This window comes from Falco cherrug, chromosome 1 (genome assembly GCF_023634085.1).
Source record: "Falco cherrug isolate bFalChe1 chromosome 1, bFalChe1.pri, whole genome shotgun sequence".
Classification (NCBI taxonomy): Eukaryota; Metazoa; Chordata; class Aves; order Falconiformes; family Falconidae; genus Falco; species Falco cherrug.
The window spans coordinates 123,551,979-123,574,145 of NC_073697.1; the positions used below are offsets into that span (position 1 = coordinate 123,551,979).

Sequence of the window (22,167 nt, forward strand, 5' to 3'; positions counted from 1 at the left end):
CTCCTGGCCTCCGATAAACACAGCCCGGCGCCTCGCTGTCTCCCGGTGTGTCCGGGGAGCCCCCCGCGGCTTGGCCTGCAGCAGCGGGCTTCTGCTCGGGCCTGGACGGGCCTGGCGGGGAGCTAACCTGGCCGCTCACCGTGGCGCTCCCCGAGCTCGGAGCCTCGTACTGACCTGTGGCCGTGTGAGCTGTTCCTGGGAAAAGCCTCCTGCCAGTGCTCCCACACACAAAACCCAGGCTCAAGTGAAGTTACCACTTGGTAACTAATAACTGATACCTGAGGGGCTGGCAGATTGGCCTGCGTGCCTACCAGGGCTTTTCGGGAGACCAAAGGAGTTACATGTGCAGGTCCCTAGGACAACAGGTTGGATGCAATCATAACAGGAGGCAGATTACTAAATGCTACTTTGAGCAGTGCTTCTAGACTGTTACCCACTGCCTTTTATAAATATTAAATACATGGTTTGAAAGCAGTTACTATTTTTATCTTTTAAAATTATACAAGAGGGCTAGCAAAGCAAATCAAAGGTCACAAGAAGCGCATCGCACCAGAGCACTGCAGGACAGGGCTCTTTAGAAAACACGTGTATAATAAACAAATACTCCAGGGGGTATTGTGTTGCTTATCTGCCCTGCCTCGCTAGCTTGTGGAATGACTTGAATGTTTTCCTACCTGAGGCTCTAAGCACACAAAAGAAAAGGTCACACTTGAAACATAAACAAGCAGCCATATTGCCAGACCACCCGTTTCAAGCAGTGGCAAATGAAAAAGTAAGGAAGGAGAAGTGCTGTAACAACAGTCTCCGTTTATATCCTCCCACCTTTTAGCAATCCGTGCTTTAAGGCTTTTCTGAGGCAAAAATAACTGTATTTGATGGCCATTTCTTCCCATTTTTGTTCTATTTATGCTGTTAGCATCTAAGATACCGTGACAATGTGTTTCATGCTTTTCATTGTACGCTACCTGAAAAACATTTCCTTTCATTTTCAACACACTGCTTAGTAAGAACAAGAGACAGGAAACAAAATGAGTTATTAGAAAGGGTGAGTAACAATTTTCTATTCATTTATACCCTTTGCAGACGTTAATATCTTCTGAGCCACCTCCTTTGTAAACTAAGGCTGCAGTGTATCTAATTCTTTTTCCTTCAAAAGCAATTCCATGCTTCTGAATATCCTTGCCATTTTCTCTTTAACAAGAAATGCACAGAATCCAAGATCTGAGTCCCATACAGATTTGCATAATGAAGGCATAATGCTTTTGATGTTGTATCTTCTTTCCTAAAGTTTTTTCCTTTTTTTTTTTTATTGTTGCCAAGAATGGATCAAGGTTTTCAAAGAGTAGTGCTGCATGTTTCCAAGATCGCTTCCTCAAAAGTAACAACTAAATTAGGCTTATCTTTTGTTCATGAATAGCCTCAGCTGTTCCCCTCTCAGCAATGTGGAATACCACCTCCATCAATCACTTTTTCTTACTGTTAATTTGTTCTTTTGGTAGAACTTCAATTTGACTAGGTTTTTATTATCCCTGCAAATTTCTGATAGAGGATCCTCCCCTTTTTTTTCCCCATATGGGGTTACTGATTTAATACAGCTTGTTACAAATTTTTCACCCAAAATACTCCTTTTAATGCTCTATACTTACTGACCCTATAGGCTTCCTGCTTCTGATGAGTCTGGAAAAGGTTTTTCAAAGGCTGTGAAAACTGCAGATTGTCTGTCTGTCCTTGTTCTTGCCTATTACATTTAGCTAAACACAGCTTATTTTCGGTTTTTTGTTTGTATATAGCTTAGTGGTTGCTGCTACTGTGCCATTTAACCTTGCTAAGGTTGAAAAGACTAAACAAAAACCTCCTCTTCCTCTCGCCTGCACAAATTTAGTCTACAAGCAACTCCTTTTGAGTCCCTCTTTGAAAAACTTCATTTTTGTGTTCCACCCCTTTTAAGTTAAACATCTATTTTCGCATGTTCTCTTCTTACTTTGAGCCAACATATGCAAAGCAAATCCAGTTTTGCAGAGCTATTTATCAAACTGGAATCCATGTTCTAGTATTAATTTTGATAGTACCAATACACGTTTGTTTACATGCACAGAAACCCTTTTGTGTTTATTAAAGTGGTATGTGCTTTTGGATTCTGTATCTACATCTGTAGGCTGTTAGTGCTAAGGTCACTGATGTTTACTTGCTGCCAGTCATTCTTACAGCCACAACTGGGATCTCAGCTGCTTCTACCATGCTCCAGGAGCTGAAGGGTAAGGGGCACCATTATTTCCACTTTTGCATGTCTTGATGCAACATGGCAACGCCAGAACTCCTAAGGAACAGGGAATACTGCTGCTCAGTAAGGAAGACCGTACTTTCACCATCCAACATCTCACAAAACCTGTACAGCACCTAACAATACAGGAAGTTTCCCTTGACTAAACCTTCTAAATCTTACTTTTGGTAAAGGCTCTAACATTCCTGTCAGGCACCAAATGCGCATTTACCCCGCATTTCCCCAGCAAACTTGCATCACTCACACCATAACACTCCCCCTCCACCTCATAACCACCCCGTTAACGCGAGCACCGCCCCCGCCCCTCCGCAAACAGCCCAGGCCCGGCCCGCAAGGTCAAGTTCTAGAACTTTCCCCCGCTCCACCCACTCGCCCCCGGCCAGCCGCCAGCACCCGCCTCCCTTTCAGGGCGACGAAGGCGGAACCTGCGCGGGCAAACCCCGCCGCCACCGCACAGCCCCGGGACGTCACCGCGCCGCCATTTTGCACCGCCAGCCGCCCCCAGGGCCGGGGGAGCGGGAGGGGGCGGCGGCCGGGCCCGCCGGGGCGCCTGAGGGGAGCTGGTCGGGGGGGGACGACCCCCGTCACGTGACAGTGGCGCGTACTGCAGCGCGGGAGGGGGAGGCCGCATGACCCGCTCTGCGGCGTGGCCCCAGGCACAGGCGCCCCCTCCCACCGTTTCCATGACGACCAGTCCTTCCACGGCCCGCGACGGCAGCGCTGCGCGGGGAAACCCCGCCCCTTCCGCGCAGCCTGCCCAATCAGCGCGGAGGACGCCGAGGGGGGCTGTTTAAATTCCCCGGGGGGCCGCGTCCGCCGTCCGTTGGTGCGTGAGGCACCGCGCCATGGGCAGCGCTGAGGAGAGAGGTAGGGGCGGCCGCCGCCGTGAGGGGCCGGGCCGTGAAGTGAAGTGAAGAGGTCGCCCGTCCCTGGGCCCCTCTCCCCACGCTTGCCGTGCCCTGCTCGGCGCTGCGGCTGGGCTATGGCGTGTCCCTGCCACCCCGCGGGGCCTTGCGGCGGGGTGGGTGCCAGCCCCAGAGGAGCAGCCAGCCCTCTGCCCTGCAGGCGTGGGGGAGACAGGGTGCAGCTGCGTTTTCTTCCCTCTCCACCTTACCACCCGCATGCTGCTCGTATTGCTAACACAGCTCACTTTATCCAGACGTGCTTTTCCTTAAAGCTTTTTTTCTTGTGTTGTGGCTTAAGCTCTTTATGTTACCCTCCCCCCTCCGGTGACACTTTTAAACTGATAAAGCTGGAGGGTAGCAGGACACTGACACTGGGTGCCCCATCCCTGGCAGTGTCCCAGGCCAGGCTGGAGGGGGCTTGGAGCCACCTGGGCTACTGGGAGGTGTCCCTGTCGCAGGGGGGCTGGAACCAGGTCATCTATAACATCCCCTCCAACCCAAACCATTCTATATTTAACTGAAGTTTTCTAAGGCATATCAGCCTGAAATGAAATGTAGGCGATGCTACTTAAACCTTTCATACATCTTGAAATTATTAAAGTATTAAGTTAAGCAATTTCTGGAACTCAGTGAAAAGTGATGGAAAAGTAATACTCCCTGCACACAGAAGAGGAAAAAGCGTACAAATTGGTTTCTGCAATAATGTTTGTATATTTTTTCCTTCCAAAGATGACTTATCCCTTCTCTAGTAATTTAAAATTGTTGATAGTACTTGTTAAAAAACTGTTCTGTTTGCAAAAGCAACATGTAGTGGGAAAATCCAACCTGAAGAGATCTCAGACTAACAGATGACATCTGTTCTTCCGAGCTGATATTTGAATTGGGTGACAAGGAGGGCTGTAAAGCATCCATGTACTTCAAAGCACTTTGAATGCAGGACTCAAGGTTTTGGAAAAATCAGGCTCTTTATGCACACACATCTCATCGTGCTTAACATAGCTTGAAGTTGGTGGGACCAGCGCCATATTCCTGTAACTCCAAAACAGCAAACTAATAAAACTAGCCCTTGAATTTAGCTGCCATGAAGAATACCTTTATTAGCAGTGTTGACACTGCCTAAGAGTATTAGAGAAGCTAGTTTTTCAAAAGAAGCATGTTTTTCAAAAAAGTATATGTCCCTTCTGATTCTTCATAAAAGATGTATGAAAGCTTTAAGTCCTTCAAGGTTTGGAATTCCTGGCTGTGCAGCCAGACCAAAATTTGCCTTTAATTATGTGGAAGAAAAAAAAGGAATCTCTCTAGCCTGTGGTACTTAGTACCCTTCAGCTCTCAAATCCAGTTGTGCTAGGACTGTGTTCTTGAATAAGATCATGGCTGTATCATCCCTTACTCTGTGTTTCCATCTGAAAGGAGGTTGTAGTGAGGTGTCAGTCTCTCTTCCCAAGTAACAAGTGATGGGATGAGAGGAAATGGCCTCAAGTTGCACCAGGGGAGGCTTAGATTGGGTATGAGGAAAAATTTCTTCACTGGAAGGGTGGAGTCGCTGCCCCTGGGGGTATTTAAAAGATGTGTAGATGTGGTGCTTATGGACATGGTTTAGTGGGACTTGGCAGTGTTATGTTTATGGTTGGACTCAATGATCTTAAAGGTCTTTTCCAACCTAAACAATTCTGTGATTCTACCTGAAGTAAAGGGCATGGAGCAGAAATCATACATGTTCAGTGTTTTGGATGATTGGGGTAGCATGACTGGGATTGATCACCTATGGAGGAGTCAAAGACACTTGAACGGATTCCATCTTTTACTGTAACTAACCCTGTCTTTATTTCTGTGTCTCTCAGTTCTGACATTAATATGGTTTACTTTTTAATAGATTGGATTGATGTTGCCAATGATCTTTTAAGGAGCTGCCACATAAACCAGCACATAAAGCATCTCTCAGAATGTGGTGCCGATGTGTTTGTTCGTCTTTATGAGTCGATCTTAGGAGAAAAAGTACCAGGTGGGAACGATAACTTCTAAACATGTTTTTTGTTGGTTTGTTTCTGCATATTTTGTAATGAACAAACTAAGTTTACAAAACTTATTACAGATGTAAGGTTTTAAAAGTATTTGTGTCCTTCCAAAGACAAACACAAAAGACTGTCATTCTTTAAAAAGATTCAAGTAGTATTGGCTGTTGTTTTTTTGACTGGTATGCATGGCAGCTATGAGGGGAGTTCACTAGTACAGCTACAGCAAAAAGTTTGTTATTGTAAATTAGGCCTTGAATGCCATCCATAGGCACGATACCTTTTAAGGGTGTGAATTGACTCATCTATCTTAAAAAAGTGTTAATAGTGAATCATGTTCTTATAAAATGCTTAATACTTAAAGTCTGTTGAGAGCTAAACTGTGATTTAACTCTGGTTTAATCCAACTCCATGTGACTTCAGTGACAATAATTAAGCAACGGCTATACGATTATTTGTTTGCTTTATGGTGAACTATTGCATGTGGGAAGTGTCAAGACTCCTACTTGCAGAAGATTTTAATAGTGCTGAGCTATTGGAGGTAGAAGTCCTGTTAAATATAAGCCCAGAACTAAAAATAATGTTACTCCCAATTAAGTAGAATAAGTTGCAGTACAGCTAGTCTCTGACAGGGAAAGAAGAGACCTTAATACAAAGGTTCAATTCCAATTTGACAATCTGAACTAGATGTGTGCGCTGGGAGTGAAGGAGGAAAAATACTTAGTAGTCTCTATTCTTGAATAGAATACTTCAGCTGATAAAATCCTCACATCTTCCAGGGGGTGTTCTATGTTTGTATTCAGTACTTATAAAAGATTTCATATGACCATATAATATTGGGGCTTTTCACCAAGTACACAAGGTATTGAAAAAAATGCTAACTTGTAAGTGAAGGTTAAAGTAGTTAAAGCATATGCAATAAGCTATCCATTAAGGTAGCCTAAAGTCTGTTATTTATTTTGAATAGATTTCATAGCTGCTCCTAGAAGCCAAGAGGATGATGCCCATAATGTACAAGCAGTAATAGATTCCCTGGCACTGGACTATTTGCAGGTCAGCTTGTCGCACATCACTGGTAAGTACTCATTTTAATGTAGAAAAAACACCAGCTGAATATCTGTGTGCTTTAATTTGAACATTTTATAAGAACCACATGTTATAAAGCATACTTTTGTACTTACATGAAAGGTTTTTCCCTGTAGCGAATGTCATCAAAACACTGAACCCTTGCCTTGGTCATCAGGTTATTAAATTTAAACAGCATGCAGAGAATAAATAAGAGCCATCTTGTACAACATAGACCTGTAAGAAATGTTAAAGTTAACAATCAATCATACTTCACTCATCTGCTAACGCGTTACCTGAAATCTGTTACTGGCTCAGTGTTTTTCTGTATACAGTTAAAGCTTGGAGACTGCGTTTTAAAACATGAGCCTTTAATTTCAAACTTGTTACTGAATTTTAAAAAGTTTGTGAGTAAAGACTTGAACCATGTGCTGACTATCCTTTGTACACAGATAATATGAGTATTCGTATGTAAGGTCTCACATAACAGAGACTGCAAAGAATGAAAACTGCTGGTTTGATATGGAGTAGCCCTTTCTAATACCTGTACAGTATGGCTGGTGTTTGTAATCCTGCCTGCCAGTCCATCAACTTGGTTCATGCTGTAGCTGGTATGTATAAGAAAATATTAAATACCAATTATCCCAGAACACAGCCCTGTTCTGTGGGGTTTTTTTCGTGTGGAAGCAGGTACAGCATCAATAAACTTAGTAGAACTGAAAATATGCAACTTTAGGAAACCTTTAAGATGCCTTAAGCTTATGTATGTAACCATAGAGTGACCAGTTGTCTTCTGAGCTGACACCTTCACAAGAATTTCCAAGCAGTCTTCTCCAGGAAACTTGTGCTTTTGAAAATTTATCTTCTGTGACGTACTAGTTATTAATATGTGGCAGTACCTTCTCTTAAGGTGAGAACATTGTGAAAGGAGAAAGGGAATCTATCAGAAACCTCCTCGAAATATTTGATGGTTTGTTAGAGTATCTTACAGAAGAAGTCAGTGAATCTTCTTCTCAGAATGGAGGTGAGTAGACAGATGCCCTGGTTTAAGATACTATGTTCTGCTACTGCTCTGTTATGGACAGCTTGGTTTTTCTGTTTGTCTGCTATCAAGTTAGCTTGCTGAGGGCTTAGGTTCTCGTGACCATTGTTCTTTGTATTCATGGATGGAAAACGGCTTCCACAATAGATAAAAATTGTTTCTTTGCTGTTCTCCTCAGTAACAGCTACAGGGAATGACATCCATCGAAGATGTAGGCTTCGTGAAACCTTGTTTTGAGATACCCGAGCTGTTTCCAATGTAGCAAAGATTATTTGGTGTGTTTGCCTTGTTTATAACCTTGACAATGCAGAGGAGAAAGACTGAAACTGACTGTGGGGGGAGGAAATTTCAGTAGCCAAACTGATTACATTCCTTACTTTCATAAACAATAATGATACAATAGACAGATAATGTTCTCCAGTTCTTGCCTTTTAACAAGTTTTGGTGAAAATAAGTTTTCTGCTTCATTCTTGTGACAGAAACTTACTCCAGACAATTAATCCTCTCTTGGTATGTTGCTTTTCAGCTTGTAAGTCAAATGATTCATGGTTAGGATTCAGGGAGGGAAACATTGACTTTAATTGGAACGAGGAGCAGACATCCCTTTTACTTATTAGGACGCAAACAGGGGGATGACTTAAGCTTTCCTGTGAAGTGGGTCTTGGGAGCAGATCCATAGCAGGGGCTATTTTGAAGAGAATGCTAAACAGGGGAAGAGAAGCTACTCAGCCCTCCAGAGGCATCATCATTACTGCAGACTGAGTACTGATCTTCCTGTCTTAAAGCTGGCAAGAACTGTCATTGCCAGCTGTTGTACCCTGTGAGTAAAGGAGAGAGCAGCTGGTGGCTGAGACAATTGCCTCGTGTCACGGTGAATGACAGAAGGAGAACAGTAGCAATTTTCACTGCCTGTACTGGTATTAGTGGCTCTAATTCTCTAGCTGTAAGTACAGAATTTAATTCTTTTGAAGAAGAATGGGTTATTTAGAATTGAAATGATAGGGTATATCATAGTTTTATCACTTGGCAAAACTTACTGTAACAGTTGCCCCCCACGTCCCCCCCTGCTGAAGCGGGGCATTACATGTCACCGTTTTAGATATCATCATTGTTTTATTATGCTTACACTGTTTTGATGATAGTGGCAATAATACCTGTTAGTTAATAGGTAGAAGTAATTTTCCTGAAAATAACTGCCTCTTGATTACTAACAGATGAGGCAAATGTGCTGTCCAATAATGAAATTCAAATTGCATCTCAAGAGCAGCCAGAAAGCAACACTGATCCACTTATGCAACCCTCAATATTCTCATCAGTTGAAGGGTAAGAACAATTCTGAACATTTGCATTGATATAGTGATTGACTATCTTTACTATCTTTTCTATATTTTTGTGTATCTGTAGAGAAACTGGCAGGTTTTTAATAGTATGCCAGTAGGAAACGTACTGATGACGTATGTCAAATGGAATGTGAGGTAACTTTCTCCTTTAGTTGGGCAGCGAGAGGGCTAAAATTAGATCCAGAACTTCTTTGAAGATTGCTGACAGCATTTTGTTTCCCTTAAGTTTACTTCACATGTGGAACGAAACAAGTTGAAAACATGGTCTCAGTTTTAGATTACTGAATTTTCGTTAAACTGCATTTGGCTTAGCATCACGACTTCTGTCTTGGTTTGTTCTGTAGAAGCTGGTCCCCTCTGCCCTGCCCTGTAACAGCCAGCTGCCTGGAGCAGGCGGAGCTGCCGTTCTTCTGCAGCCCCATCTTGCGGGCCGAAGGGGCCAGGACACTTAAATATTTATTTCGTGGCTTTATGTTCCTCTTAGGTCCCAGTCAGAATTTTTTGTTCCATCTTGTGATACAGATGGATCAGAATCTACCAGTGAATTAATTAGACTTGGAGATACTGCTCATTCATTTTCCAAGAGAAAGGAAGGTGAGTTTGGGTGAAAAAAACTTTAAGATTACTCTGTAATAACGTTTCTAGGCTTTTTTGTTGTTGTTTCTTTTTTAAAGTTACTTAATTCAGGCAAATACTTGGTCTTAAACTCTTACTTTACCAAAAACCTTACACACCCCAAAAAACGCAGCCCACAATAAGCAAATGTACCTGTAGCTGATCTTGATGAAGATCTCTTCTCAAAGTATTCCAGTTTTTCTTTAAGTATTTCTTCTTGAAGTACTGCAGTTTTTCATGACTTTATTCAAAGGTTTGCTGTTCAGGTTCTAATTCAGTTCTCCCTAGGAAAGCGTTTTATTTTGGTCAGTTAGCATAAGAGAATTTGGAAGCTTTTAATGTATTTCACTTACCCCAGTGTAAAACGTATTACTTAAGACTGTAAAAGGACTAGCAAGTTCATTCTTAAATACTTGTTAGGAGTGTGGGCCACTTAAACGTTACGGGTGGCTCTGGAACAAGTAATGTGCATACTACTTAAATGGAGTCCATTCCTATTTCCTGTAAGAATATTCTTATTCTCATTGGTGATTAGTCTTTCCAATTAGAGGCATAAATAACTATTATGAATTATGACATTTTCATTGAATAGAATTACAAGTAAGAATTTAACGGACTTATTTTGATCATAGTACGGATTGCTAACACCAAGTTATTAACATACCAGACATGAAAGTTGTCCATCTAAAACAGTTTGTAGCAGGATGCTTTACGGTTCCTAATGTAATCTTTTTCAAACACCACTTCTAGAATTCCAGTTTCCTGAATTCTTACCAGCAGAAGAGGACAACGGGGTGCAGGAATCTAAAAACTCAGGGGCTATTGCAGCATTACCTAGGCACTTTTCTGAAACTGAAAGGGACATTGTAAAGGAAAAGGAAGATGGTGAGTGTTAGTTCTGATAGCTAATCTACCTGATTTTAACAAAGGGGTGTAGGGGACTAAAGTGGTGTACAGGAGACCCTTAGTCCTGCATGATTTGAAATAAATAAATCCTTTTCAGAAATTGGTGTCCCAGAGTATGCAGACTTCATTATCTGGGGTGTTTCTGCTTAGCTAGGATTCAGCTGCAGCTAGGTTTTTTTCCTTTTGTCGTTCAGTAAGCAAAACACTAAAAGTAAAAAGGCCTTGCGGAAGATCATAGCGTTGAAAACCATGTGCTGGAGGGAGCTTTCATCCTGTTCTTAAGGACAGTTATGGCTAGATTGTGTATTGGGTGAATCGTTCTGACAGGTGGCAGCCATCTTCGCAGACTGTCCCTGGCCTCTGCTGCTGCTTAGAATTCCTGCATATGAACAGGATTCCCCAGCACGTGTAGCTGAACTGACTCTGCCGAAAAGAACAGCAAATCGAAAGGCTTTTACTGTGTATGCACATAGCTGCACCCGGGCGGTATGAAAGCAGTATGTACATACATACATACAGTCACGAAAAACTGGGTTCTCCTAGAAAAGGAGGGAGGGAGGGGCTGCAGCATGTACCTCTGTAAACCGAACAATAAGATTGTAAGGCATAAAAATGTTACAGGACTGTTCTGTGCAATCCAACAAAGATGGTGGCTAACATTTAGGTATTTAGATACTTGCCTTTAATATGTGTGGGCAATATACAAACCGAAACATTTTGCTTTCACAGATAACACTCTAAACTTCCAAGTTTTTGGTATTTATCTTTTCAGGGTCATTGGAGTCTGTTCATACTACTGAACCTCAAAAAGAGAGTTTGAGTGCCAGTGCTACAAAACTTGGGGAGCCTCTACAGCAAGCTATTCCTCTGCTACCACCATTTCAGCCTTTGGAAGCTAGGCCTTATTATCCTGGATGGAGAAATTATCACCGTTCAGACAGTGAGTCAGCAGCTTCGGCGAACAGTCAAGAGGGGAAAACACCTACTGTGAGCAAAAACCTATCCTTTGATTTTTATTTTAAATTTTTTTTTTTTTTCCCCCCAGTAATCAATACTGCTTTCCCTTTACAACCTTCTAGAGTATACTTACAGAATGGTGTAAATGGTCTCTGAAGAACACTTCGGAATGTGTCAGATTTCACAGTTCAAAGAATTTAGGACTGTGGATTCACTCTTCACAGAGTCCAGAGAGGTTGTAAATTTGAAGGGTGTGTTTATCTTATACACATATACATACACATCTCCATAATCAATGTAACTGCACAGTTTACAGTATTGTAAATAAAATAATTATAGTGTATTTATCTATAAAATCAGCACCGATTTCCATATGCAGACAAACCTAACGTGTGACCTTTCTTTCAACACTCTCCTGTGAATTTATAGAAAACGTGTTGCTTTTTATTTCAGCTTGAAAAGTCAGTTAAAGAAAAATCTGAAGATGTTTCTGGTAGTCTTCCTCTATCAAGGAAGATCCTTGGTGAGAGAATTTCGCTTACTATAGGGTAGCTCTTAAGAGTCAAATGTTGCATTTATTTTTATTGGCACTGCTAGAAACATGGTTTTGAAACTACTAGTGCATTTTTTAAGCCACAAGATCGTATTTCTATCTCTGTTTTATAGAGAAACAAAAATAGGTTACTTGTAAGCTGTTTACTGTGCTGGAAAAAAATAATCTGTGTCCCCAGTTCAACTCTGTTAGTTAATCCCGTTAAGATGGGCCTGTACTACTGAAGTATCTTCTATCAGGTAACTCCCATGGCTGAACTTATTCTGAGCAGAGAAAGATGGTCCAAACAAGCCAGTTTCAACTCTAGGAATAAGCCCTTAACTGCTGTTGTAGAAAAGGTTTAGAAGCCAGTTTTCAGTACTAATTTTCTGTTGCCTGGGAAACACTGCTTACCTTTCTAGTTTCCATAGCACTCCCATACACTGCACATTGAAAACTTGAAAAATTACCAAAACAAATGTCACAACTGTGTAACCACAGTTGCTTTGTCATCCTGTTCTCTTCAAATTTGGATCCAGAGGCCGCAGATCACACTTTTTTTTTTTTAACTTGTTCCCTGCAGTAGCAGGTGCAGTGCAGCCTGTGCCATCACCTAACACTTACCTGTTTGCTTCTGCGGTGGGAGATGAGGTGGTATCAAATGCCGCCGAGGACAGTGTGGCAAAGGTACATGTTGCATCTTTACCTTATTTGTGGACGTTCAGTCAATATTTTTGGATTTCTGCTTAATTTTCGTGATACCTTGTGGCACTTCTGGGCTTTTTCTAACCTGCTTTTGGCTTGCTTTCTTCAATATACAATCAGTGCTGCAACGTTGTTACAAACTTTACATAGTCGGTGTCTGAGTCACATCAGTTCTTTTGGGAGGTGTTTGCTTCAAGATGTGTAAGTGCCAGTACCTATAGAGTTCTGATTTATCACAACCAACCAGTTATTGGTTATCTTGGTTTTAATCAAAGGTGTATAAAACACAAAAGTGCAGTCTTGTCCTTTCTCTGAGGTGTAACAGAATTCTAAATTAGTAAGAACTTTGGTTTTCTGGGGTTGTTCAGACTCCAGTAAAAATCAGATTTCGCTGCCTTCCTAAACATCACTGAACTGCCTGGCTATATTATTTCATTTTATTTCCTTGCATTGTCCTTTGCTTTTCAAAAATTGAATAACGCAAAACCCACAAATTGATCAGCAGATGCCATTCTGTGCTTGTAGAAATGTATCTGTATAGGAAGTTTCTTGCTCTAGAAAACTTTTTTGCCTTCTGCAACCACAAGAGGTACTCACAGACTTCATTTGTTCCAGTAGTTTCAACAGCCTTTCTGCCCTGTCTGTTTAAAACATTGTCTCTGTTTAAAACTCATTTTTCCATTGGTGTATTTGCAAGTATATGCATGGCAACCCAGATTACTCCAGTTCAAACAGGTAAGTTAGCGGGCAGCACTAAATCAGTGTAACTAAATGGCACAAAGAGATACTTTTTTTTTTTCTTTTAGCTTGCTGTGAATTGTAGCTTAGTCTATACTCCGTGAGGTTTAGCTTATTCTCAGTACTAAGCATTAGTCCCAGGCTAAAGAGGTAGTACGTAGGGATACTCCATACAACTTAAACTAGACCCTGTTCTTCTGCTTCAGTGGTTTAGCTATGATTCTTGATCTTCTGTATTTTTGATAATCTATTTCTTTAAACATCTCATTCTCTACAGCACACCACCTTCAGTAAAGGACCTGGAAACATGACTGTTTATATATAAATAAAATCATATAGTTTGAGATGGTTCTCCTATAAAATCTGTTGTAGGATATCTCTACTCACGTGATCTATAGTATTTCTGAACTTTACTGTGAAGATCTTAATTAATCTAATTTACTCCTAATTGTTTTCCAAGGTTCCTCAGGTATATGAGACTTCTACATCTGCTTCTTCTTTGCATCAAAAATTCTCACGAAGTGCTGAACAAGTATCACAAACTCCAAGACCTGAATCTAGATATCTGCCTGGAAAGAAAAGGCAAGTTCAGGTTTTTTGGTACTGAGCCAAGCTAGCACTTTCATATACATGGCCCCCAGCTCCCCCTTTTAAAATAAGATCTCTTCCTCCTTGGGCTGCATGAGAGTGAAAGAATAATTTTAACAGAAAGATTTCCTGTTTCTCCTGACAAACATGCTTTTTCTTAAATATAGTTATAGACGTTTACACATTCAGCTTCCATTTAATTCTATAAAAATGTGCTCACACAAGAAGTGAACTGGAATTGTACAAGGTAATGCTTATTTTCCAGGTTTTAGAACAGAAATTAAATATGTGTGTGTTCTGTTTTAGCAGATACGAAAATTCTACTATGGATTCACTTGAAGAGTCTCTGTCCCACAGAAGAACAAAGGAAAAGCTATCCGAGCAAGAGCTTCATCAAGTGTCAGAAAAACTCTCTCACAGGTTAAACGAACTAGATTTGGTAAGTGAAATGTATTCATCGTTGTATTTGAACAATCTAGTCTTAGTAATGATAGTGGAGAGAACACAAATATAAATTTGATGTTGATGAAAAAGAAATCTGCTACTAACACCTGACTTTAGACAGTTCTAAATTTTGAACTAGTGAACCTGACACAACCCCCTCATCCAACAGATGCTAAAGCAAGCTTTGGGTGGGCACACCAGAGAAGAGGACTTGACAAATGAAGACAACCTGTCTCAGCACAGCGACAGTGTCATGGATTATCGCCAAAGGAAAGCTGAACGAGGTAACAATTCGTATGCCAGTTCAGTATTAGGATGGAAAGGAATACATATAAAAAACAACTTCTCATGTAAAGCTGACAGTAACTCACACTGTAAGTGGTTCAGTGTAAGTTTTGTATTGTTAGTTCACTTTTATCTTGGTTTAGATCCAAACCTGAGCAACAGTAGCAGAATTGCAGTTAAGTTCCCATTTAACGCTTAAATAGCTATGGTTAAACTTCACTAAAAATACAAGGTTCACTAAAAATACAAGGCAAACACAGCTGCGGTAGGACGTGTACAGAACGTGGGGGGAGGGCCAGAACACGCTCACTGACGGGACTGTGATTCTGGAATCAGAGCCTATTCACAATACACTGCAGGTTCTGCTGTGCCCAGCGTAGCATGTATACGTGTGTTGGTGGCAATATGATTAAATAACCACCCTGTATGTACACCAGGCTATAAAACTGTCATATAGCTTGATCTAATCCACATCATTATATTGCAAGACGGAGCTGTGTGTGACCCGGTGTATAGACAGTCTCTCATCTTGAGCTACTTTCAGTTGTATTTGTTGCTTTTTTCTTTCCCATCTTTAATATCTCCTTGCTGTTATACAAGGCCAAACATTTGTGATTCAGGCCAGGGATAGTTCTAAAGGCAAAGGCTTTTCACGTTTTATCACTTAATTTGTGCTAAACTTGCTGACTCTTATGCCTTGGGAAGGTTTGACTCTATAGGTTTTGCAGGGGGTGTATGCTTTTTTCCCCTTACGTTTGGCTGGAGGATTTGTTTCTTTCAAGTTAGATACTCAGTGAATCGCCTTTCCTTACAGACACATCACGTCTAAGGCACCCCAGCAGGCCACGATCCCTTTCTCCATCCTCCCCCTCATCTCAGCATCAACTGTCTTTAGAGTTGGAAGATAAACTTTGTAGTAACAGAACAGGCCAAATAAAGAAAATACACAGCCAGCTGCAAAAAGAAAGGGATGAAAGAACAAGAAAAACAAAGGTAATTTCTAAGTTAGAGACCTCTTGGTCATTCTTACTAACAGCATTAAAACTAAAGGCTCTTACTTACTGTGGGCATCTGGCCTACTCTAATAGTGGTGTACTGTTGTATCTGTAGACTGCTGAGGAAAAGACTTAACCCCCAAATTTCACAAAAAGGAGAGTTCAAAGTGGAAGAAGCTACTTTGACCCACACACCAAACAAGTTAATGAGGTGGTTGTACAGGCTGATTATTTTCTCTGAAAAGTCCTCTTACTTTTATTTTCTAGATGGTCACTAAAGCTTACGAAGATGAACTACGAATTTATGAAGCTAGGGAGAGGCTCAGACTCAGCAAGCTCAGAGAAGTTACCAAGAAAACGGTATGATGCACCGAGGTGATTGTTGGTTGTGTTTTGACTGGTTGTTTTTTTAAATTTGTTTACATGATCTGTCCAGACACTGAGGATGTCTTTTGGGTACAAAACCTCCTTGACTTCCAATGTCATAGTTACAGCACCATGTGCTGCTTTAGCAGTGAACTGGACAGCTTTTCCTGAGATAGGTAGAACCAAGAGACAAGGAGTTTTAGAAATATCAGCACTTTTTACGTATGATGAATAATACCTGTTCTTACGGGCAACAACCACCCTACTTTTCACATGAAGTGTTAACTTCAAGACACTCAGATTTAAAGAATTAAAGCCAAGTGAGCAAGCAGATAGCTTCCAGAGACTGGCTGAAATTTCTCCACTGACAGGCACTTCACACACGCAGCCCAACAGCTACCTTAATGAAGTTGGAACCGCCGTACACTGCAAGCAGCCTGCTTAATATTGTCATAGTCTAACTACTCTTGATAGCTGGGTTTGTGCAAGAGTGACTCTCTAATGTTATACATGTGGCAAAGGGGGTTTTGCTATTTTTCTTACATACTACTGGAACAGCAAAGAACCTAAGCTGAAAAGCTCTGTCATACCAATGTCATCACAATACAGGCTGCCCTGGACCCTTCCCCACCTCTGCAGAAGCAGTCCATAGGCTGCTGCAGTAGCGTTACATGCTACAAAAGAGCTGCCATTATGCAATAGTGAGATTTAACCTCTGTTTGAACCCTGACCTGCATTTGGTAAATTCTGGCCTTCTAGAGAATCCAATGCAGTATGTCCAAATTCTCATTCTAAAGTTTCAAAGACATTTAAGTTCTGATAGCCAAACTATGTGATCTGTCAGTCTTTCCCTTCTCATACCTGTTCTCCATCTGTTTTACATCTGCTCCTAAGGAACAAGAATACAAAGAAAACATCTTTAAAGAACCTCCAAAAATGCCTCAGCCAGTGAAAGTTTATTCTAGAAAAACCACACCTCGGAATCCCAAATACAGCCAGTGGATTCCAAAACGAGGGACTGTGAAGCCAAAGAAAGCAGCTCCAAGTAAGAACTGCAAAACTATACTTGGTGGAAAACTGGCATCTTTTGAAAGCATGTGTTGAACTCCAAGAATAAAGGCATCAATCCAACATATACCAGTCAGCTGTAGCATTTTCCCCTTCTTATGACCTCTATATGTCTGGATTTTTGTTAGGGAATATAATGTTTTAAGTAAATGTAAACCACCAATGCACAATCACAACTGTGACCTATTTGCTACTTCCTTAAAATCCCTTGGACTATTTTCAAGGCTTGTTTCCATTACTGCTACTCCTGTGCTTGCTCTGCTATAGTCTGAGCTCAGTCATTTTTGGTTTGGGTTTGGGTTTTTTCCCCCTTTTCTCTTTTTCTTTTTTTGCTTTTTCTGAGCATGTATCAGATTTAAATTTGGGTCTTTAGCTTAAGTGGGCTGGTGCTGAGCCACATACAGTTGTTGAATCTGTCAGTTGCAACCATCCTCCTCTCAAGACCCTGCCATTGTGGTGTTAATGCTGCCACTGGTTTTGCTGGGCAAGTGATGCTTCAAGAACAACCAACATACAAATCACAGGCTCAGCTCTGGTAAACGGCATGGTGCACGATTATTTAAAAGATGCTGGTATAATCCCCTGAATATCTGAACGTTGCTCAGGTACACCGCCTTATTTTTTTTCCCCAGTGTTTAAAGGGCATATACTTGGTTAACACCCATTTGTTTCACCTCCCCATCATCTTCCTTCCAGAAGGATCAAAGATGTAATGGGAGTGAGCTGGCTGCAAATCAGTTAGTTTTACACTTGTTTACTCGACCTGGACCTGTCATTACTACTGCTGTATTAGCATTGGTTTAAGATGCTGCAACCAGTGATGGAAAGAGACAGACAAAGAAATCGTGGGTTAGGGATGGTGAGAACCATATGACGAAGGAAGGGGACACCTGTCTTAAACTAGATGTGGTGCTGGTAGGAAAACAATGCCAGAGCGATAAAAGCAATTCTTCAGCAGAAAAAAATGAAAATCACCCCAAGAAAACCTTGGGATTACTTTCTCTGCTGCCATACTGACAGAGCGATGTTACATCCTGCTGGGTTTATCTTGACATCATAACAAAAGCATGGTAGTTTTAGATAGTCTTCATCTAAAATATTTCATAACTTAGGTTGACATTGTCTGGAAGAATTTACCACTAAATGTATTCTCCAGAATTTATTGCTCACATCTGTCTTTACCTTGTAGTGAAAGTAAGAGATGACGGCCTCCTATTTCAGCTACTGGAAGAGTTTCCCCACCTGCATATTTCCCACCATACAATGAATAAAATGTGGCAGCGGCAGCTTGCACATACTGAACAACTTAAGGCAGCTTCTGGCAGAACTAGATCACACCTCCAAAATGAAGTAAGCCTTCTTATTCTTACCTTCAAAGTAGCATCAGGGATAGCAGTACCTCTGACAGGACAGCTAGCAGGCATTGGCTTGTATTGTATAATAAAATAATAATGAGGTCATCTTGGTTCCTCATACACAGCACAGGTAGGGTATGTGCACATCCAAAGCACAATATGAAAGGACAGGCGGTATCTGAGCATGGTTGGTTAAATGGGGACGTACGTACCTAGGCACGTGGGTTCAGCTTTTCATCAGCCACGCAAACATCATGTTCATTTTTTATACTCGTTTACCTAGTACTGCCTAGCATTGCTACTCTTTCGTTAAAAAGCAGTTTGTAGTTTCAAGTGCTACTTAAAAGTTAATTATAAGATACAAAAGTTGATTAACTTATGCATGGTAACTCTCAACATAACCAAAACATAGCGGAGGAGCAATGTTTAAAACTCCTACACACAACTGCCTGCCCTGCAGAATGCGGGAAGTCATTAGCTTTTCTTTAAACCTCCAGGTTCAACAAGCCCTGAAGAAGCACGAGCTCCTCGTTGCACTTATTAAAAAAGATCAAGACCACAACAAGAGACTGGTATGTTCTTTGAAGGATATTTGTTACATAATACAAACAGTTCATGTTGAGCCAGCTAGAACACATACTCCCTGGTCCATGAAAGTGGCTTTTTATCTTGTGACAGTTTTATGCCTTTTGAGTAGCTGTGGTCTCCAATGCCATGTCATCTGTTTGCTGTGTGGCTGCTGAGGTCATGGGAATGGAATATTATTCTTAGACTGCACTGTTGCTTCAGAAGTGCAAACAAATTCTAAGAACATGCAAGGAGAAACTTCAGGCTCCTGGTGTTGCTGGTAAAAACACCAGCTACCATGGCAATACTGACTCCTTAATTACATAGTGCTCTTGATGGCACCTCTTGCTAAATTAGTGGCAACTACAGCTTTAAACCATAGACGCAGTGTAACGCTGGGGGAGGGAGAAGGTCCTCAGTAAAGGACCCTCTTTATTTAGCGATCATTAACAAAGCTTTGCCTGCAGCAGTGTCTATTGGAAGCTCGGTGGTCTTACAGCTACTGTTCTCCATTTAGCAAGAATTCAAGCAACGCATCTGCCGCCAGAAATGGGCTCAGAGTAAAGTGAGAGAGAAACGCCAGCAAGTTGCTCGAGCCAGGAAATACTATGAAGATTACCGGGTTCAGTTGCGTGCCAAGATGATGCGGGCTAGGACACGGGAAGAAAGGGTAAATACAAAACGTCTTGCTCTGCAAGTACGGAATTCTTTCTTGTGTGGACCCCAGCGCTGAGGACCCACAGCTGGGTAGTTCAAATAGTGGTACAAGCAGACAGAGAGCCAGTTAAGTGGACCAAGCACAGGAGCCAGGATGAACTGGCTGGTCAGTCAAAGCCACAGAGGAAAAGGTTCCTTCTTTGGAAACACTGCTACGGTTTAGGGCAAACGACTGTAAAACAAGAAAGGATGCTTTATTGGGTTAAGGGAAGAAGAGAAAGGGTGAATTATCAGTATGGAAAAACAGGGCTGGTAACATGAGAAATTGGGGAAATGAGTTTTCAGAAACAGTAGGATTAAGAACTTGTTCCTATAGTTACTATCCAAAGAAAACAATCGAGATCTTCAGTTAAGGAAACTTGATCAAAAAGAGAGCTTTGTTACTCAGTTGTATTTGTTAAACAAAGTGAACTTTTCGACAGATATGATCTCCAATTAGGGCTGGACATCAGAGCTAAGACAAGCAAGTAGAGTTATTACACTTTGCAAGAGCAGATACACAATTCTCACCTTTTAAAATAAAAGCCTGCAGTTCAGTGCATAATCCACTACTAGTGATTTGGGAACTGTTTGCCTTAAGCTGCACTGTAGCTGGTAAAGCGTTCTTTTGTATAAATGGAAAGCCTGAGCACAGGCTGGATTTCCTGCTGCTGGAAATGAAGGTCCTGAAGTTAAGACAGCAGAATGCAGGGTGGGCTGTACATCACAGTGCGTGTTCAAAGACCCCGGCTTGCACTGTCAGCTTGTCTGAAGTGATTTAAAAAATGTAATATACATTTGTTGTTGTTCTAGCCCCCTTTTTAGTCATATGACTAAACTGACATAATAAATCCTTGATCAGAATTTCTGCTCGATGAGTAATACAAATAGAGCTCGGCTGCATCTGTGCCACCATCACTAGATAGATAACGGTGTGTTTTTGGCATGGGCAAGGACCTATCTTCATGTGATCACCATTCTGTCAGGAAATGGAACAGCTGAGAAACGTAAATGTATACTTGAAAGTTTCAGGGTTTTTTTTTTTTTAATTGCTGGCAGATATTTAAAAACTTATTTGAAGAAGGCTTAGAAATCCAGAAGCAAAGACTGATGGACCTGAGATCATACGCTCAAGAGAAGCGTGCTGAGCAAAGGAGAGAGCATCAAAATGAACTGGAGTCTATGGAGAACTATTACAAAGATCAGGTAAAGTTTAATCTGCATCAAAGGCAGCCAGCATTTTTCACACTAGAAATCTTCCCTTTCTGTAACTGGTTCCACTCAAACCTGTGTTGTGCTTAGTTTTCCATGCTAGCAGAAGCTTTATCTCAGGAACGCCAAGAAATCCAAACCAGAGAGAAAGCACAAGCACAAGTAAGGATTTTTAATTTTGTATCTATGCCTTTTGTTTTTACATGCTGTGGTTAACATCTCTATTTTCTTCAGATGCTGCAGAAAACAAAAAGAGAACTGAGATCAAGGATGGAAAAGGAAATACAGCAACTGCAAGCAGCAATAATGCAAAGTGATGACGACACCTTTTTTCAAGAACTAGAAGCAGACAGACTGAAATCAAGACTTCAGATGGCTTCCTTTCAGTACGGCAAAAGTAGTTTCTTGTAAGACTTAAAGTGAATATCACACCAGTTCTCTCTGGTGAAGATGATAAGAATCTTTGAGAGCTGCTGTAGCAGGAAGATGATGTGGGCTGTTTTTAGCTAGAATAATTAGGGCTGTTAATTTGACGCGTCAGAGGTGTAGTTGCTGGTATCTGGGAGCTCTATAGCACTTTTATGATCACCAATAAAGTTTTTTTTTAACTTCTTTCTACCTTCTTAGCAAGGCTGCGATAATGTTGAGCTCCACACAGAGGAAGCAGGGTAAAGTCGCCTTAGTGGAGGAGCTGAATGCTCAGGCCTGCGCTGGTTCTGCTGTTGCTGGAGCTGAACTGCCACACTCGTCTGTTAAAACACTGGAATGCTCAAAAAGAACAAGATCTTTAAAAGAACTTCACTGATTCGAGTTCTTATGAAAGGACAAATTAGGGAATGCCTGCAATAAACCGGTTGTGAAAATCACTCATTTAAATAGATTAAGCAAGGGTGGGCTACTTATTCTACACAATGCTGTGTTGGCTTGTTAATGGCAGAACATATGCCGTGCTACTTCCTGTGCCACAAGTGTATTGGGAAAAGTACGTGGAAGAATTTTCATAATTTCCTATTTCAAAAGCAGTAAAATCAAGCTTCTGTAAGGGCTACAAGCTGTGGACAGCTTTACTCGTTATTTCCAACAGGGGTATACTAATCAGTATATGTGCTGTAGGTTCCACACAGCATTTCCAAACTACATCAACCCACCTGTAAACAAGCCCACTTTTGTTTCAGTTGCTGTTTCTGAAGGGAGTTGCATAATGCCATATACAAAGGGAGAAGCAGCGAGGTTTGCTCTTCGAAGCAGATTATTTGGACAACTGTTTTGCAGGGGTACTTGTATATAGTACTCTGTTGGCTGGTTTGGTTTTTGGTGGTTTTTAGGGAAAAGCAGATCAGTTATGGTTCTGTCTGTGTGAAGCTAAATACAAATTCTAACATTCAGCTTTTACCTTACTTTAGGTTGTAAGGTCTGCTTCTAGGCGGCTGACAAGAGGCACTACACCTATCTTTGTAGAATCATCACATGCTATAAACAATACAGCGTTTAGT

The 22,167-nt window shown here is 41.3% G+C and overlaps 1 protein-coding gene across 5 annotated transcripts; it reads left to right on the plus strand.

Moving 5' to 3' along the window:
* Positions 1–2,736: 2,736 nt before the first annotated feature.
* Positions 2,737–21,540, plus strand: CEP95 (centrosomal protein 95). 5 transcript variants are annotated; one of them, XM_055727080.1, is made up of 22 exons: positions 2,737–3,148; positions 5,060–5,188; positions 6,166–6,273; positions 7,174–7,287; positions 8,520–8,628; positions 9,130–9,239; positions 10,011–10,145; positions 10,939–11,153; positions 11,577–11,646; positions 12,242–12,342; positions 13,559–13,680; positions 13,993–14,125; positions 14,300–14,414; positions 15,230–15,408; positions 15,678–15,770; positions 16,671–16,821; positions 18,034–18,194; positions 18,697–18,771; positions 19,284–19,436; positions 20,522–20,668; positions 20,765–20,836; positions 20,909–21,540. In XM_055727080.1, the coding sequence occupies exons 1-22, from the start codon at positions 3,127–3,129 to the stop codon at positions 21,083–21,085; spliced, it is 2,691 nt and encodes an 896-aa protein (XP_055583055.1). In that variant the 5' UTR covers positions 2,737–3,126; the 3' UTR covers positions 21,086–21,540. The 5 variants fall into 5 exon arrangements, with proteins under 5 accessions (XP_055583055.1, XP_055583040.1, XP_055583050.1 ...); XM_055727065.1 differs by having other exon boundaries at positions 2,738–3,148; positions 12,239–12,342; XM_055727075.1 differs by having other exon boundaries at positions 2,740–3,148; positions 12,239–12,342; positions 13,996–14,125.
* The last annotated feature ends 627 nt before the right edge of the window (positions 21,541–22,167 follow it).

Coding starts and splice junctions, on each gene's coding strand:
- CEP95 (XM_055727065.1), top strand. CDS start 3,127: ATGGGCAGCGCTGAGGAGAGAG. Junction 6,274..7,173: donor CAGCTTGTCGCACATCACTG/GTAAGTACTCAT, acceptor CCTTCTCTTAAG/GTGAGAACATTGTGAAAGGA. Junction 16,822..18,033: donor GCCAAAGAAAGCAGCTCCAA/GTAAGAACTGCA, acceptor TTTACCTTGTAG/TGAAAGTAAGAGATGACGGC.